Below are 16,408 nucleotides of genomic sequence, written 5' to 3'. Positions count from 1 at the left end.
CTTTGGTAAGGTCAAAGGAATATCAATTGAAGCATGTTATGGGCGGCTCATATTTGCGCCCCATGCGATGGGAGTACTGTGGAGGTATCTCTAATAACGAAAGGTACACGGTATGGTAACAATACACGGGTGAAATATGCGAAGATTACTTAGAACCAGCAGAGAATTCTGAAATAATGGTCAGCATCATCACCTATGACTTGAATGAGACGGCACTTACTGGTAACAGATTTAGTACCCTCAGAAATGGCGTGCTTTGCCAGCTCTCCTGGTAAGATAAGGCGAACAGATGTTTGAATCTCACGCGACGAGATCGTCGACTTCTTGGAGTAAGCAGCAAGCTCTGAAGTATACTATAAGGATCTGCCTGGTTTATGGCAAGTGATGGAAACATACTGGATGCCTCGGTAGCAATGCGCTCAAAGATATCATTGACAAACGAGTTCAGAATAGCCATGGCTTTGTTTGAAATACCGGTATCAGGGTGGACCTGCTTGAGGACTTCACAACGAAATCAGCCGTGCATAATTGCTACCACAACCTATGAACGCACCCTTGTAGATGTACGAGCTGTACGTCTCCTTGCGGACCTTTCGGCGCTTCTTCTTCTCACCCTCAGCGGGAGCCTGTGGCTTAGCAGCGGTCTTCTTCGCAGCCTTTGATCCAGAGTCAGCCTTAGCTGGTGCCTTGGAGGCGGTGGATGCAGGGGCTTTGGCAGCAGTGGATGCGGGCTAAGATGGGTCCTTGACTTAACACATAGGAAGCATATGAATCACGAATTAACTCACTTTAGGTGCCATTGTTTTGCTTAATTTACAAACTATACAGGTATGTGACTGTCAATGTGAGTCAGTTTGCATTTTCAGTGCAATATCACAAACGTATACACACCAGGTAGGAGTGGCGGTAGTGGGTGGTGGTTAAGGAAAGAGTGTTGAGGGGACGCGACGTTTATGTGCTGGGCCTTATGAAGGGTTTAATTCAAAGTCCGATCCCGTGAGGGACACCACGTGATTCAACGACCGCGCTTGTCACGCGTCGAGGCACGCGCACACCATCACACCCCACACTTGTCACGCTTCTCCTCACCGCCGCTGAGCTGCATCTTATAGGCGAATGGTAAGTGAGATCTAGTAAACTTGAACAACGCCGTTTATCATCACACCTCTAACCATTGTAGGTTCTCGAGGACGAATTTGTGCGTCACAAAGACCTATACTATGCTGATGGCAGTGTGGTCCTCTTAGCCGCCCATGCTGGGAAAACCCATGCGTTTCGAGTTCACAAGTCTGTGCTCGCATCGCACTCTAAAGTATTTGCGGATATGTTTGTGCTACCCTCTACCGCAGAGAATGAAACGTATGATGGTATAGATTCGGTACAGATGCCAGATGATGCAAAAGATCTTGAAGACCTGCTTCGAGCCCTTTACTACCCGGGGTGAGCACTGTGCTTGTATGGGCCCTCCTGGCTCTTAAGCAAAACGCTTTTAGCACCATACTATCCATGTTGGAGAATAGAAACCCTCTTGCCGCAACCAAATACAAAGGGATTCTCCTGCTATCGCAGAAATATTTCGTGCGCGTCCTGCAGAAGCTGCTCAGGGCTCGTTTCCGGGCAGACTGGCCATCCACCCTCCCTGAATGGGACAGACTCATGGAGCATTACGCCAGTCTTTCTGCATCCATAATACCGCAACATGATGCGGCCAGTCAGTTCATCGACAATCGTATGCTGGAACCTGCTTCTGCCATACGCTTGGCCAGGGAGGCCAATATCCCAGAAATTTTGCCAGCTGCGTTTTATATGCTATCTACCATCAGTCCTTTCATGGACTTTGATAGCCTCCGCAGCCCAAACCCCCCTCCACTCACTGATTCTCAAGGGAACTGTCCTTTTGTGGCAGCCTGGAGAACGTAGCGCTCGATGGGGGCTCTTAACGCCTGATGATTGGCTTTGCCTAGCACGAGGCAGGCATTGTATGACGGACTTCGCTCAGACATTTGAGGCGCAGGAAAGCCAATGCATATGCGACTCGCAGAATTGTATTCAACTCGACAGCAAGAGAAAGCTGTTGAAGGGACCGCCTCAAGATTTCTTACGTGTCTTGAAGGAGATTGGCTCCCAGAAAACACTTCAACAATATCCCTGCTACAATTCCCTGCAGGCGCTGGCGTCCCGCAGTTTGGAAACACGGTCCGTTTTGTGGGACAACCTGGGTTACTACTTCGGTTTACCGGAGGTAGTTGATGATCAGAATGACGGTGACTCTGATGATATTGCACTTGTGGAGAGTGAATTTATAGATGGATGAGGGGTAGATTGCACTGGGCCATTGGCCATTCCGTTTTTCTGTCCGTCGTGCACTACATACATGTTAAACAATACCCTCGCAAACAATGGTTATGGAAGACAGTTGGTTGACCCTGGCAATCAATGGGGATATGCATGCAGATCGCATTGTTCGCCGAGTGCATCAGTGATCATGACACCAAATTCAAATGATACCACTGTATGCGGCTAGATTGCTTGTCAAAAGTAGTTAGTATGGCATAGGTGCCACAACCGGTTCAATGACCAAGAAGGGTATCATTGAAACTATAATTATGCACTTGGTCTCCTAGGTGTTCCCTTCGATGTCTCGTACAAGAAACTCCGGCGCATAATGAGGATACGGGGCTAAAAAGGTGCCCAGTCCATTGAGGACGTCTACCTGGAACTCTTCAAAGGGAACTTGCTCGCCATCCACGACGAGCGTGCCCTTTGGGGCGAGAGGCCTTGCGCGGTAAGCAGAGGCTTTGAAGTACCGGTTCTGTATACCTGGTGAGTCGTACGCACAAATGAAGAATGAGAAAATTACCGTGTTTATCCAGTACGTCCGACCTTCTTCGGCACCGTCCATGGCCCGTAAAAGAGCCCGTCGACTGGTCTTCGAACAAGGTATCAAATGCATCAAAAGAACAAATCATAACGCACTTACTATTTCTTGTATGGATATGTCGATAAGTCCATCATCAGCTAAAGAGACGGGAAATTGCATCAAATCCCTTAGGAGTGGGACTCATGAGTCAATTTTTGATACAGTATACTGCTACTTACCGACTAACGAATGGCCCTTTGCCGGCGTACATCCACAGGATAGGTCTTTTAAACCGGGTCCACTCCTCATGTGAAGAGCTTGGACTATCAGGTTTCTTGTCGGCACTAAACAAGCTAGGAACGCTAGATTGGCTGGGTGATTCGCCCGCTCGTCGTGCATGAAGAACATCCATCATGCGAGATTTGTCCTGTTCGACGACCTTCATTGATAACTCGATCGGACATGATTTGCGGGCAATAACTGAGTTAAAGGAGTCAAGAAGGTGACAGGAGAGGGCAACAATGACTGACTGGCACGGATATAGCCTATGATGAATCGGGTATCGCCCATCCATCGTAAATGTTCAGTGTCAATATCGATGTCTGCCGTTATTCCGATAGTTTGTGACATGAATGATATCCGGCGACGATTTCCTTGGGTGAAGGAAAATAGATCGGTTTTCAATGGTTGTCCTGAATCCCAATATTCAGCGTTTCTAGCGTTTAAGACGACCGGCAGAACATACCTTTGAGAACATTGAGAGCTGCTGCACAAACATCAAGCCCATCCTGCAGACCCAGTAGATTAAGAGACATCCCGTTACCGGAGCCAGTCGGTATAGGTGCTATTGGTATGCAAAATGCCTGGTCACGGTGTTCATGTTGATTTATTCCGTTCAGGACCTCGTGGATCAAACCGTCACCGGATACAATGACCAGGGCATCATATCCCAGCTTCATTTCGCGAGCAATTTCGATAGCATGACCGCCATGGGTGGTGTCTGTATGGCAATACATCAGTGAGAGTGAAGCAAGGATGCCATGAAATTATGACGTGCAAGTTACATCCAATGTACATCCAGCCGCAAGGAATATGGGTTCTACTTTGCTGACGTATGATGCTCTTGCCTTCCCCTGAGAAAGACGGTCATGAAAGCATACAAAGGAGTTTGATGAAGCTGACCTTTCCGCCATAGGGATTAACGAGCACCTTGAGATTCTTGGACGGATTCGCGCCTAGTGAGCCAAATAAGTAGTATACATACCACGCGTTATGAAGTCTGACAAACCCTGATACGCAGCAAGAAGCAGCGCCTCGCACCACTTCTTGACACGCGCGCTATCTTCGTTCTGAACGGCGCCGGTTGTCATTGCAAGTTCCAAACGGCTTTCCTTGCCCTTGCGAACCAGGTATTGTACCTCGATGACGCCAGATGTAACTTTGGCGTAAATGACATTGCGAAGAGGCACCTCTGTGCACTTCACTTCTCTGTCAGCGTATATGCCTGCGCAGCAAGAGGAATTGTGACCGTCGGGCTTTGTAGGTTCGATGAAGAATGACGCCTCGTTAAAACGAAGCGAAGTGGAGAGACCGCGGCTGTCGATTAAAAGATGGTTCATGGAGGTTGACGTAGATAGGGTCCGTGCACGATAAGTGATGATTTAACGGTGGGAAGGAGCGCATGTGTATAAAGCCACCTGTGCTGCGGAAACCGAACTGTCTTATAATATGGTCCGGCTTACTATGCATTCGACTCAAATTCCGAGCTTGGCGGTTTCACGATTCGTACTTCAGGTTTAATTTAAGGTTGATGGCGCACGGAACTCGTTGGCCGCGTTAAATATTCATTTCAGCGCTAATTGCAAATTCAGTGCACGCTACTTTCCTTATGTCCCCTCACCAACGCCGCAACTGGTTCACGGAAGGCTCTTGTTCAATCATCCGGCTATGCGCTGGTCATTCAGTCCTCGCGGAGCCCCTTGGTGGGCCACTTCTGCAAGCTGTCCATTATGGGATGTTCTAGAGCTTCGCGTTGACCTAGAGACTGTTGACACATCTGGGGACCGAGTCTCAGCTGTCGATTCTATTTTTGAAGCACTGGAGAAGTAGGAAGAGGTGGATGTGCTGCGAAGGAGTCAAAGAAATATTGTACCAAGTCACCAATATGCTTGGGAGACGTCAAATTATCAGTGCCCTACTTATCACTGTTCTTGTTCATAGCTTCTCCACGTCACATTCCCCATCCATCACCTCGAACAACATGTGCGATCATCAAGTAACTTATCATAATGCGATGTCTCTCATCACGCAAGACGCATCATATACTGTACTGATGAGGGAAAGGGAGGTCAATCGTATCCTCCATCCGAGTAATCTCGGATCGATCAGCATGTTCCATAGCCCAGTCCATGACGTTCTCAAACTTCCTACATGCATGACGGGTGTTGAAGTTGGGGTAGGCTTGTTTGTGGTTCTTCACCCAGTCCCACGTGATCATCGCAACCTCGGCATGGCACATGATAGACTGCCTGATCAGTTCGATGCAGTCATCTAAGGTAGATGCTATGAGCACGGCGGACGTGTTGGGTAAGGAAGAAAACTTACCAAGATGCATTCGAACTACCGAGGGGTCCCGCTGCAACCAGGGGTCCAACTTGTAATGGTCGGGCCAAGAGGATTTGCGAAGGAAGTTCTACACAATTATCAACAAAACATGACTGGGCTCTACGTGTAGCATAGGCATAATTTACCAGACAACGCATTTGATGATTGACTTCCAACGATGCCATGAAACCTCCACCGCTACTTTGTGGATACTTAACCTTCGCTGGTAGATCTACCTCTCCAGCTTTACGTAGATCATCAATCGTAACCTGGGTTGGTGGCACTGTGATTTCATGTAAGTGAATAACGACCGACAGTACAACATAATAAATTGAATGCCACACCATCGTCAGAAATCCTGGCCCAAGCAGCATCGAGTTCTGGGGAAGGAGGGCCATGATAGTCGGGAGCGTCAAGAGGTCCACTGGGAATACGATAGATAGAAGGGAAAATGATGGTCCCATTGAACCTTGTAATAACAGGCTCAACAGCAACACTTGCTGGAGCTGTAATTGGTCAATATATTGACCATGTAGCACCATCTGACTACTCACAGTATATAGCAAGATGAGCAGAAGGCGTGCTCATCCACAGCGTGAAGGAGGACACGGATGTGACTATAAGCGAACCAATGCTTAACCAAGGCCACAGGTGAAGAATGCGAGATTTGAGATGAGGTTTTGCACCGGGCCTGTCTACGTCACCGAAGATTGTCTCCTCATCAGAAAAGTGTAAAGAATCTTTAGACATGCTGGCTCCCGTGGTTAGCAGCTGCGTCTACTTCCTTCTCTGAGCTGAATACGAGAAGAACGACGTGCAAATGCTTCGCCGTGAGTCCTTGATGTGGAGAGTGAATATTAAACGCTGCAAGAGCTAGTGTTGACTACGCAACAACTTGAAACGTGTAATCAAGGAATCTGACACGCTTGTCGTTAACTACTTACTCACCAAACTAGTTGATTCAATGAAATATGTCGTTTCGATCATCTTTTCTGGGAAGGGGATTTGCTGGCAACTTTGATAGATCCCAGAATCCCCGGATCACAATATCAATTGAAGATGGCTGGCTATACACTCGGATCAATAACTGGATGAGCAAGCCAAATTACCAACTTTCTCACGGCGTCGGCATTGCCGGACCCGCAATGTACTGTTATTTGTTATTTTCGTGGCACCTAGTAGTGTACCGTACGCGTGACTGTGTAGCGCTCGTCCAATAACTGATGCGGCCGCAGCGACCCCAAATGATCTAGGTTGTCTCAGACTCTCCTAGAAGCCATTAATTGTCGGAAATTGAAAGTTCGTGATTCTGATCACACTACTCAATTCCCTGGAGGCTACTAGTAGCAAGGTATTTTCATCTCTGCTCGAAATTGCGACATGCTGAAAGAGTCTAATAGTAATATGACGGTAGTGGCTGTCACTAAACAGACTTTTTCATGATACAAGTTACACAACGTACACTTTACCTCGGGATCAAAGCGTTTTTACCACTAGCGTGACAACCAGGAGCTCCAGAACATAGTAAATTTCAATGCATACTGGGAACATTCTCCCGTCACGTCAACACTGGTGCCTAGGATCTGGTACCGAGATTGACTTCTCGTCATAATGTCGATCTGGAAAGTATGCAATGCCAGCTCATTGAGTTCTGATGACACAGAATAGCGCAAATTTAAGGTTCTTACTTCTGATCCAATCATTGGCACTTCTAGGTCTCCGAGGTCCACAGGCTGTACGTTGCAAACGCTTCAAAGGTTTGTCCTGTGTGTCCGCTCCGAATCCATACCCAACTGATCTTTCTTCTTCCGTACGTTATGGCCAAGGAATATCCTGCTCAGTATTCCCCTGTCAACGAAGCCGATGACGAGGATGCAAACCTTCTACATAGGAGTACAGAAACCAGACCTCATTCAAAGTCTCGCTTCCTTCGCGTATCACTGTGGCTTATACATGGGGTGCTGGTATCCATAACGCTACTCTTCTTCACGCTATGGGCATGGGCACCTTCGAAGGATGACATACTCTTGTTCTGTAGGTGGACAGACGGTATGACAGAAATACCTTCCTGACCCATCACAGCTCCAGTCAACGAGGCCATTGAATCCAAAGGCATTGTGAGATTCAACGGAAGTTGGGATCGTCCTTCGGCATATCGCGGCAGTCCGTCTCCAGATCTCGAAACAGCTTGGAACAAAGTAACTGCCGATGGTTGCATATTGTACTTTACTCCTATCGAGGTGATTACTGATTGACAACCTTTTCAGGGCGGCTAATGTCTATTACGCTCGAAGAGCTACTCAAAATAGGGGAGGAACCTGCCCCATTCATGGCTAGGTATCCGAAAGAGTATGGTGGGGATTATTTGGCGACAGTGGAGGTCATTCACCAGCTTCATTGCATAGTCAGTCGTAACAAAAGGCTGCTCGATCTTTACTTACCTCTTATAGAACATGATTCGCCAATCCACTTGGGGTGACTATTACACAGCAACTGATTCTGACTTTGTCGAATCCCCTGACAGATGGCGCATCCATCTTGGTTAGCATACTGTTACCTCCCTTCCTGCATCCTGCCTGCTAATGTTGTGCATCAGATCACTGCGTCGAAATGCTCAGACAGGTCATAATGTGCCACTCTGATGTAACAATGGTTACTTACGATTGGGTCGAGGGACTCGATGTCCCTTACCCAAACTTCAACATCCCTCATCAATGTAGAGACCTCGAGAAGATCTTGGATTGGGTGGATGATCATCGTATTTATGTCCCTCAATCCCAGATGGTCCGCCAAGAGGACAATGTTGACCTTCCTTTGCCCCCTTAATTGTATTCTCGACCCATAGATGATCCAGAGGGCATGACATTACATCACGAATGTGATTATAAAGACGTATAGAACTGAGTTGCATAGTACTTATAAACTGTCGCACAAGGAACTCACTCTGTTGACAACGGGTGTGAAGAATATTTGTGTCCGCTGATGCAGCCCAAAGCTAGTCTGACATAGGGGATGCAGGGTCCTGAGGCTAGATAGTAATGTCCCGCACAGAGTTTCACTCTCAATGGACCAAAATCGGATACAAAAAAAGGTATGCATTGATATTTAGCTGTACTATTCCCTTGTAAAATATCCCCGTTCGAACGTTCAATATGATACGGCTTCATCATATTAGAGTACGGATAAACAGAGCCATTCGTTTAATGCATAACCAATGGAGTAACACGCTGGCGAGTGCCTATAGAGAGTATTGTTATGCTGACGCGACCGTCGGGTGTGTTTTGCAGGTTCGGCGGCAATCAGAGAACCGGTGAGAATAAGATATTTTTTGTCATACATCGTCATCTATCGAAAGGTTTTCGTTAGACTATCATGCATCATGATGTGACCGCAATTACCATCATCGCCAGCATTCTCCTACGCGGTCCGAATCTCGCTCACCCACAGAGTCAGAATAACAGTCTAACAACCACTAATACGTTCTTCCCAAAAATATTCACACGGTACCCTGTAACAACACTCCACGTAAGTAGACGAGCGCTCAGACACCTTGCGCTCAGGCTACCATAGGCTATTACTCCTAACTTCGCGCCTAGTAAAGGAATGGCGGACTGGTGAGAGAGGGCATTTGTGACTTCAGGTACACAGGGGTCCCCAGATTCAGCATAAACTTGCCAATCATCTCTTTATGGATATGAAAAGGTATACGTTGCAAGTATACCCACAGGGCATGGCCCACAAAACAGGCTATAACCATATGATAGTCTGGGTCCACTGCTTCGGTATGAAAGCAACTAATATCTCCACGTGGCGAGCTGGAGTGGAGCACCAATAGCACTCTGTTCCCAGGCAGCTGACACCCTATTTCATATCGAGAAAGTATGATGATCCAAGATTTGAGGCGGCGACGCGGCGTGCGTTGCATGCGTGATCAAGTATCTACGTGTGACACGTTCGCGTCAAGATCCAAAGCCCCAAAGACTGTGTCACTCACCAGATTACCCGTGAGACGGCACTCTATATAGTTTCAGTCGTCATTGACAAGTCATGGGTTGGCAACCCACTGGCCCGAGGCAGCGTATGTTTCATTGATTGAAATACAAATTGTTCACAACAGAAACCCATTTTCAGAGTTTTTGATTTAATATACAGTTATCATTGGCAGCTCGGGAACGTGCCAGTAGGCCAGCCTGAGGTCCTGTGCGGGCTATACTATATGACTGCCTTGAACATTCGTACTGCACAAACGACAGACGACTCGGAGTGACCTAGTACGCTGAGCCGCTCAATATTATTATGAATTACAAGTCTTGCTAATTCGGCCCTTGGTATAATTTAATGATACCAGTTACTGCTGCTTGTAACACGTTCATTGCGCCGGAACCTGATGGCAACACCATGGCTCGCAAAATTATGTGAATTAGCGATAAATCCCACCTACACCCCAGGGGTGCTAACAACGGCGAGCAAGTTGTGCATAATGTTCCCTATCTATCTTTCTGGCTGATTGCAGTTTCGATCCATCTAGCTCGTGTGTAGCTCCATAAGTGTCACAAAGCACGTCATGTGTTGACTTCTACACTGATACCAATTTAATCAACAATCGAAGGGCAGGATGCATCCTGATAAATTGATTGAATATGGTGCCACGTAGTATTATAGCAAGGTCCGACTGGATAAGCGAACCTACGACAAGGTATAAGAAGGCCCCTAGATTGAGAGGTATGCACTAACGAAGCTCTAAACTTTACTCTTCTCAACTTCAAACATGCAGCGTTCTCTCCTGCTCAATGCACTGGCCTCCATGGTGGCTCTTGCGGTCGCATACCCCATGTCAGGGATTGCGGGACAATCCTGCAAGTATTCGTGACATCAGTAGTATCATAGTTATTAACATAACATGCAGCCGTAGCAAAGCGCGAGGATGAGGCCCGTGGCGTATACTTCCCGAATAACAAGAAGCGCTGCAAGTATTGATGACCGTCAGTTAATACCACGATGCTGACATACCTATTTAGCTGAGGACGACACTCTCGGTGTCTACTTCCCGATTAGCTACGACGATGACAAGAAGCGCTGCAAGTATTCATGGCCGTCAGTTAACACCACAATGCTGACACACTTATTTTAGCTGAGGATGACACCCTCGGGGTCTACTTCCCGATTAGCTACGATGATGACAAGAAGCGCTGTAAGTATTCATGACCGTCAGTTAACACCACAATGCTGACACACCTGTTTAGCTGAGGACGACACCCTCGGGGTCTACTTCCCAATTAGCTACGACGACGACAAGAAGCGCTGCAAGTATTCATGACCGTCACTTGACACCACAATGCTGACACACCTATTTAGCTGAGGACGACACCCTCGGGGTCTACTTCCCAATTAGCTACGATGATGACAAGAAGCGCTGCAAGTATTCATGGCCGTCAGTTAACACCGCAATGCTGACACACCTATTTAGCGGAGGACGACACTCTCGGTGTCTACTTCCCTATTAGCTACGACGACGACAAGAAGCGCTGCAAGTATTGATGACCGTCAGTTAACACCGCAATGCTGACACACTTATTTAGCTGAGGATGACACCCTCGGTGTCTACTTCCCAATTAGCTACGATGATGACAAGAAGCGCTGCAAGTATCCATGGCGTCAATTAACACCACAATGCTGACACACCTATTTAGCTGAGGACGACACTCTCGGTGTCTACTTCCCGATTAGCTATGACGACGACAAGAAGCGCTGCAAGTATCCATGACCGTCACTTGACACCACAATGCTGACACACCTATTTAGCTGAGGACGACACTCTCGGTGTCTACTTCCCTATTAGCTACGACGACGACAAGAAGCGCTGCAAGTATTCATGGCCGTCAGTTAACACCACAATGCTGACACACCTATTTAGCTGAGGACGACACCCTCGGTGTCTACTTCCCGATTAGCTACGATGATGACAAGAAGCGCTGTAAGTATTCATGACCGTCACTTGACACCACAATGCTGACACACCTATTTAGCTGAGGACGACACTCTTGGAGTCTACTTCCCTATTAGCTATGACGACGACAAGTAGCGCTTCGAGCACCAGGAATGTTTTAGTAAGTATTCATGCAGTTAAAAACAATATATTTTTAGTAACATACCAATGCAGTCAAACAATAGATCCGCCTTGGGAACTTGGAGACGCAATGCTAAAGTTAGGGAGAACTGGAAGGTATTCACTATTGTTGAGCAAAGTGGGGCTACTTTTAGATGTTGAGAACATTTACTGCGTTGAATTTGACAATGCGTTGAGCATCATGCATCATAATAGAATCGCCATGAGATTGCATCACCTTGTGACACAAGGTCACTATCATATCGCCCTATAATTGTCCTTTTTCAAGAATCAAATTTACCTCGAAGACCCTGTGTCGGACGTACTTAACCTGAAGCTTAAAGCGTAGCCAAAAATTGGCAGTGCGGCGCCTGAGGGTGGCCAGCACACAGCCGGAATCGTACGTGTCGCTTCGATTCGAGGGGAGGCTCAAAGCAGGGAGAGTGGGTCACCGTTGCTGCGAAGGAGTTAAGGACTGCAAGCTAGTATGTAGCTAGCGACACGCTTGAGCGGTGAAATCAATGGTTGTTGAACTATAAATCCGCTAGTTGTGCCAAGTCCTGGCTGGCTGGCACTAGAGGAAGGGCAGTGCAAGTATGGAAGGGGATGATTGATGAGCAACTCAGCTCACGGTGGCTTCTTCTAGCAACGTACATTGGCTAGCGAGTGGTGTTCAAGTTGAAACCTCAATTGAGCTCCATCAGACATCCAACCACGAAATTATATTGGTATACAAAAAATTATAATAAGCAAAATCGCTATAATAAGTACAATAATGATAAGTCACATTGTGAAGCCTTACATGGTAGGATAGACAAGGTAGGACTCGCCATCTATGTAAGGATGAGGCATTAATAGATTGAATTGCCAACATATACCTAGCCTTGTAATTGTGACCATTTATTAGCCATAGTCCCTTAAATTATAATGGATGCTTGCCCTGACAGAACTCACAAATATCACCATAATGGCAGGGATTATGCAGGAGTATCTGCATGGCAAGAAAGTTAAGTGTTACAATCATGATGCTCCGTCAACTTTTAGTATCTTCGATTATAATGGACGCTTGCCCTGACAGAGCTCACAAGCATCACCATGATGGCAGGGATTGCACGGGAGTGCTATCTGCATGACAAGTGTCACAATCATGATGCTCTATCAACTTTTAGTGTCTAAGTATATAATGGATGCCTGCTTTTATGAAAGGCACAAATGAATATCAGAAAGACACCTCTCATAAAGGTGTGTCCAATGGGTATCATTCTTACAAGTATCGGCTACAAACGAACTTGTTGGACTTGTGACCAGTAAAGTAATAGCTGGGTACTATTGGAGCAAGAATATCACAATGATGTATGCTAGAAAGGCAGACCGTGTAGTCAATCATTGTAACATGACCAGCTTGATTGTCACCGTAGGTAAAACATACAAAAATGAGCTGATATTATCACTGAGTTTTAGTCCGAAGGCTAGGTATAATCTTGGCGTCGCAAGATACTCACACACAAGGTTTGGATCATTGAATATAAATTCTTTGGTGAGTATAATCGACTAACTTGTGCTAACTGTATACTACGCATTGCCACTACCACCATCAGTGACCGAAGCCTCTTTTATTTGCGCTCGCTTCTCCCGAATCCTCGCCAGCACACTATTCTTGACCAGAGGACGTTGAGCGGTCGAGTATGAAGGGAAGATTTGCCTATAACACATGAGGATAAGCAAAGCGGAAAAAGGTATCCATCACCTGTTCCACCATACAGCAAGATCATCTACCTCTTGTTTTTCATCCGGGTCTTCGAAAATATCCAAGATGGAGTTGTAAAACCTTTCGGAGTCTGTGACTGTGTCGGTACGCGAGAAAACAGGTGATGATGTGAGGGAGAATCGGACCTGGAAAGAAAGTTCACTGAGTAGAAATGTACAGAGTTGAAGTGTAGACACACCTGAGTTGCAATGTATGCGATGGAGGGCAGAGTAATTCGGGTCATCCCATGAATACGAGCATTGCCTGAGCGAGTTGCCTTTGGCTCTCTGTCTACAGAGCTGGGGGACGTGAATACATGTTTATATGCCTGTAGGTAGAGCTCAGCGCAGAGAATTTCGGACTCAGTGATACAGAGCTTATATCTTACGCAGACCAACAAAGCGCTTCGAAACAGGCCATTCCACGGATCCTCGGAATCATAATGGTAGTCAGCATACAAGAACAGCGGCCACTGGTCTCCCGTTACGATAATCTCGCCACTTTGTAGCTTAGCTTTTGTCCTGCGTGCCATCAGTATGGATGCCAAGTAAACAGACAAGTAGTAAGATACCACCTACTCTGAGTGAGACCAGTCCAGGCCAGCAGGACAGAGTAACGCACCCGTCCGTTCATGATGAAAACCGCGGTCAATTTTCATGTTTCGAGCGAGAGGAGGAACCAGATTCTGTCCCTTGGGGGTAATCCAATCAAGCACACTGCCTTTGAGGCTTTTGGTGTCATCACCCCTTGCTCCAGAGGCGCCCTTGGTGAGCTGATGGGGATGTGAGATACAGAGTTAACTTTGAAGACATAGGAAAACGAAATAGTACTTACCAGCTCTGCAATGACATCAACCTCATCATCTCCGCCTTGCATCAAGCGCTCTTCCAGGCCTGCCACAGACTTGAGGAGCTCTTGAAAAATACGATGCTCGCGCCGTTCCCTGTACATGTGATTAAATATGTAACACGTAACTCTATAAAAAAGTGATATACTCAGCGGTAAAGTTTTCTTCTGGAGTCTCGGCCAATTCTCCCATTCGTAAAATTCCATTTGTGAGGAGGGCTTGGAAGTTGCAAAGAGCGTGTACTGTTCGTCCGAAATGACGACCATAGTGTACCAATGGATCAGCTGCACTCCTGTATAATGATTGCAATGGTCAGCAGCAATGGCTATCCGAAGTCACTCACGGCCTTTTCCTAGGACCGAGTTGAAGGGCATCAACAGGTTGTTTGCGACGTTGGCCGCAGGACTGTTGATCTTCGGTCATAACAGGTGCAATGGTTGGAGGCAGGACAAGAAATACTGACAGTTCCCATTCGGAGGGCAGTCGATTTTAAACGCGAGTCCGCTATGGTCACGTTCGGTGCAATTTGAGTGACTTGAACCTCTGTTTTGGGAATTCAAGTATGGCGAACTCGTTAGTAAGCCGTATTAGACTGTCAGACGGTGAATTGTGACACGGTGGTGAATGTGATGCGGTGGTGAATGTGACGCAGTGGTGAATGTGACGTGACTTACGAACGTTCCAACTTGAATTGATAGTAGCCGTGGCGGTTGAACCTGCCCGACCTCAGGCTTATTGGACCTGGGAAGGATTTAGAAATGGCTATAAGGATAATCCGAGTCCCTGAGATCGCTAACTCGGACCAACGCCTTGCACTGCGATATGGCCACTGCTTGAGTACTTACTGGAGCGTCTGCAGGGTTGAAGTTACCGTGACTTCAAAGGCACACCCACACCAGAATGGAGAATGCAGCCAACCGCCAAAACATGAAGTAGTGTACCAGAGACATGCATTTGTGCCAACTGACCTACTAGTTTTCGTAGTCAAGGGTATCATACTGGTCCGAATCACTATCAGTGTCACGCTCTTCTGAGTTGGAGTCATCTGAAGCAGACCCCCAGTCCGAGTCAGAAGCTTCACCACCTGGGTCCGAGTTAGAGGCAGTGCAACCGTCTTGGCCACTGCTCAACGCATCTTCTTCAAAGTCCTCAAAACACTCTACAGCAACCGCATTATCTTCTTCTTGACCGCCGGCACCATGAGCATAGGTATGCCCAACTCCCAGCCCCCATTGATACCGCATGAATGAGTCCCGGTCTACAAAACTAGGTCATAAAGTCAGCGCAACTCCATCAGTAGTCACAATTGATGCACCGATTTATATAGTAGAATTTCCAGTCCAACTTATCCTGAGCACAGTGGGAGATACCCCTACCATCCAAGTGCTGCAAGCCTTGCTCGAAGTGTGGAATGACATGGCAGCACCTAAGAACGTCATCAGGGTCCACAAACCCAAATGAGTCTTGCTCTGCCATAGGCGGGAAGCAAACACGATCTAAAGGTGCTTGCCGGTCGGCCTGGGAGTGTTTGCCAAGGTATTGATACCAGCGCACCCACAGAAAGTCAATTCGATGTGAGTGATAGTTAACCATCCCAGGGCCAATATAAGTGGCATTGACATGATATATGCCGAGTACACGAGCATAGATATAAGGATGACTTTCACCGGTAGTTGAGCCCTCGCTAGCTTGGTCGAGGAGCATGACATTACAATGAGATGTCGATGGATTGATGACATCCTGCGCTCGGCGAACGTCATATGTAGTGTAGTTGAGGCGCATCAAGTTGTGCCTATACATGCGATCGGCCTTGATAAAAACACGTCCCTCCCAGTCCGAGCACACTGGGGTAGCTCCTGGGATTGCAGCTGGAGTGGGACCGTCAGTATACAAAAGGCTACCCTCTCTGGTGATCGAGTCCTGGATCTTAGTAAGGAGAAAATGCTGAAGCTTAGGTACAAAACCCTATCACGGTTGCTCGGAATCAGCACCGGGCTGTATAAGAGGTATGTGGTACTTACTTTGATAGCGGGGTCCCCCGCGTGCCTTTGAAGGAACAGAGGAATGTTCTCAGGATAGTTTTGAGATTTCCCGACATGGAAATGAGCCTCAGGCGATGTAGCAACTTCTTCCTCCATCACCGTACCCTGTGGCGACTGCTTGTCACGGATGCTGAGTATGCGAGCCTCGCGCCGTTCAATCCTGGCTATCTGCTTCACAAACTCTTTTCGGTCCGTTCGACGG

General features: G+C 47.2%; 6 protein-coding genes across 6 annotated transcripts; 2 read left to right on the top strand and 4 right to left on the bottom strand.

Annotated features, from left to right (window-relative positions):
- Positions 1-6: 6 nt before the first annotated feature.
- On the bottom strand, positions 7-956 carry F5891DRAFT_1005394 (histone-fold-containing protein). Its single transcript, XM_041360388.1, has 6 exons — positions 892-956; positions 789-836; positions 554-731; positions 397-501; positions 221-343; positions 7-168 (listed from the first exon to the last, which is right to left on the bottom strand). Exons 2-6 carry the CDS (start codon positions 798-800, stop codon positions 146-148), a joined length of 441 nt encoding a protein of 146 aa, XP_041231161.1. The 5' UTR covers positions 801-836; positions 892-956; the 3' UTR covers positions 7-145.
- Positions 957-1,058: 102 nt separating this feature from the next.
- On the top strand, positions 1,059-2,314 carry F5891DRAFT_1138196 (uncharacterized protein; the record flags this gene model as incomplete). The annotated part of the gene is made up of 4 exons (XM_041364849.1): positions 1,059-1,119; positions 1,181-1,440; positions 1,494-1,822; positions 1,854-2,314. The coding sequence occupies exons 1-4, from the start codon at positions 1,117-1,119 to the stop codon at positions 2,312-2,314; spliced, it is 1,053 nt and encodes a 350-aa protein (XP_041231160.1). The 5' UTR covers positions 1,059-1,116.
- A 306-nt stretch (positions 2,315-2,620) lies between these two features.
- Positions 2,621-4,479, bottom strand: F5891DRAFT_1182652 (ATP-NAD kinase-like domain-containing protein; the record flags this gene model as incomplete). Its single annotated transcript, XM_041366199.1, has 9 exons — positions 2,621-2,812; positions 2,861-2,929; positions 2,981-3,047; positions 3,100-3,340; positions 3,391-3,552; positions 3,606-3,860; positions 3,936-3,993; positions 4,043-4,095; positions 4,149-4,479. 9 exons carry the CDS (start codon positions 4,477-4,479, stop codon positions 2,621-2,623), a joined length of 1,428 nt encoding a protein of 475 aa, XP_041231159.1.
- A 252-nt stretch (positions 4,480-4,731) lies between these two features.
- Positions 4,732-6,550, bottom strand: F5891DRAFT_1005372 (uncharacterized protein). The gene is made up of 5 exons (XM_041360387.1): positions 6,019-6,550; positions 5,809-5,970; positions 5,611-5,747; positions 5,465-5,552; positions 4,732-5,410 (listed from the first exon to the last, which is right to left on the bottom strand). The coding sequence occupies exons 1-5, from the start codon at positions 6,212-6,214 to the stop codon at positions 5,178-5,180; spliced, it is 816 nt and encodes a 271-aa protein (XP_041231158.1). The 5' UTR covers positions 6,215-6,550; the 3' UTR covers positions 4,732-5,177.
- Positions 6,551-7,581: 1,031 nt separating this feature from the next.
- On the top strand, positions 7,582-8,290 carry F5891DRAFT_943293 (uncharacterized protein; the record flags this gene model as incomplete). Its single annotated transcript, XM_041374472.1, has 4 exons — positions 7,582-7,675; positions 7,732-7,868; positions 7,915-8,005; positions 8,061-8,290. Coding segments are annotated over 4 exons (552 nt in total), but the record flags the coding sequence as incomplete, so codon positions are not given.
- A 4,852-nt stretch (positions 8,291-13,142) lies between these two features.
- Positions 13,143-14,587, bottom strand: F5891DRAFT_943412 (uncharacterized protein; the record flags this gene model as incomplete). The annotated part of the gene is made up of 8 exons (XM_041374479.1): positions 13,143-13,272; positions 13,318-13,463; positions 13,517-13,645; positions 13,706-13,838; positions 13,896-14,089; positions 14,152-14,260; positions 14,313-14,456; positions 14,508-14,587. The coding sequence occupies 8 exons, from the start codon at positions 14,585-14,587 to the stop codon at positions 13,143-13,145; spliced, it is 1,065 nt and encodes a 354-aa protein (XP_041231156.1).
- Between the last annotated feature and the right edge of the window lie 1,821 nt (positions 14,588-16,408).

This window comes from Suillus fuscotomentosus, assembly GCF_016647785.1.
Source record: "Suillus fuscotomentosus strain FC203 chromosome Unknown F5891scaffold_6, whole genome shotgun sequence".
Classification (NCBI taxonomy): domain Eukaryota; kingdom Fungi; phylum Basidiomycota; class Agaricomycetes; order Boletales; family Suillaceae; genus Suillus; species Suillus fuscotomentosus.
Note: the sequence above shows the minus strand (reverse complement) of the source record. Positions and strands in the feature narration are given on the sequence as shown.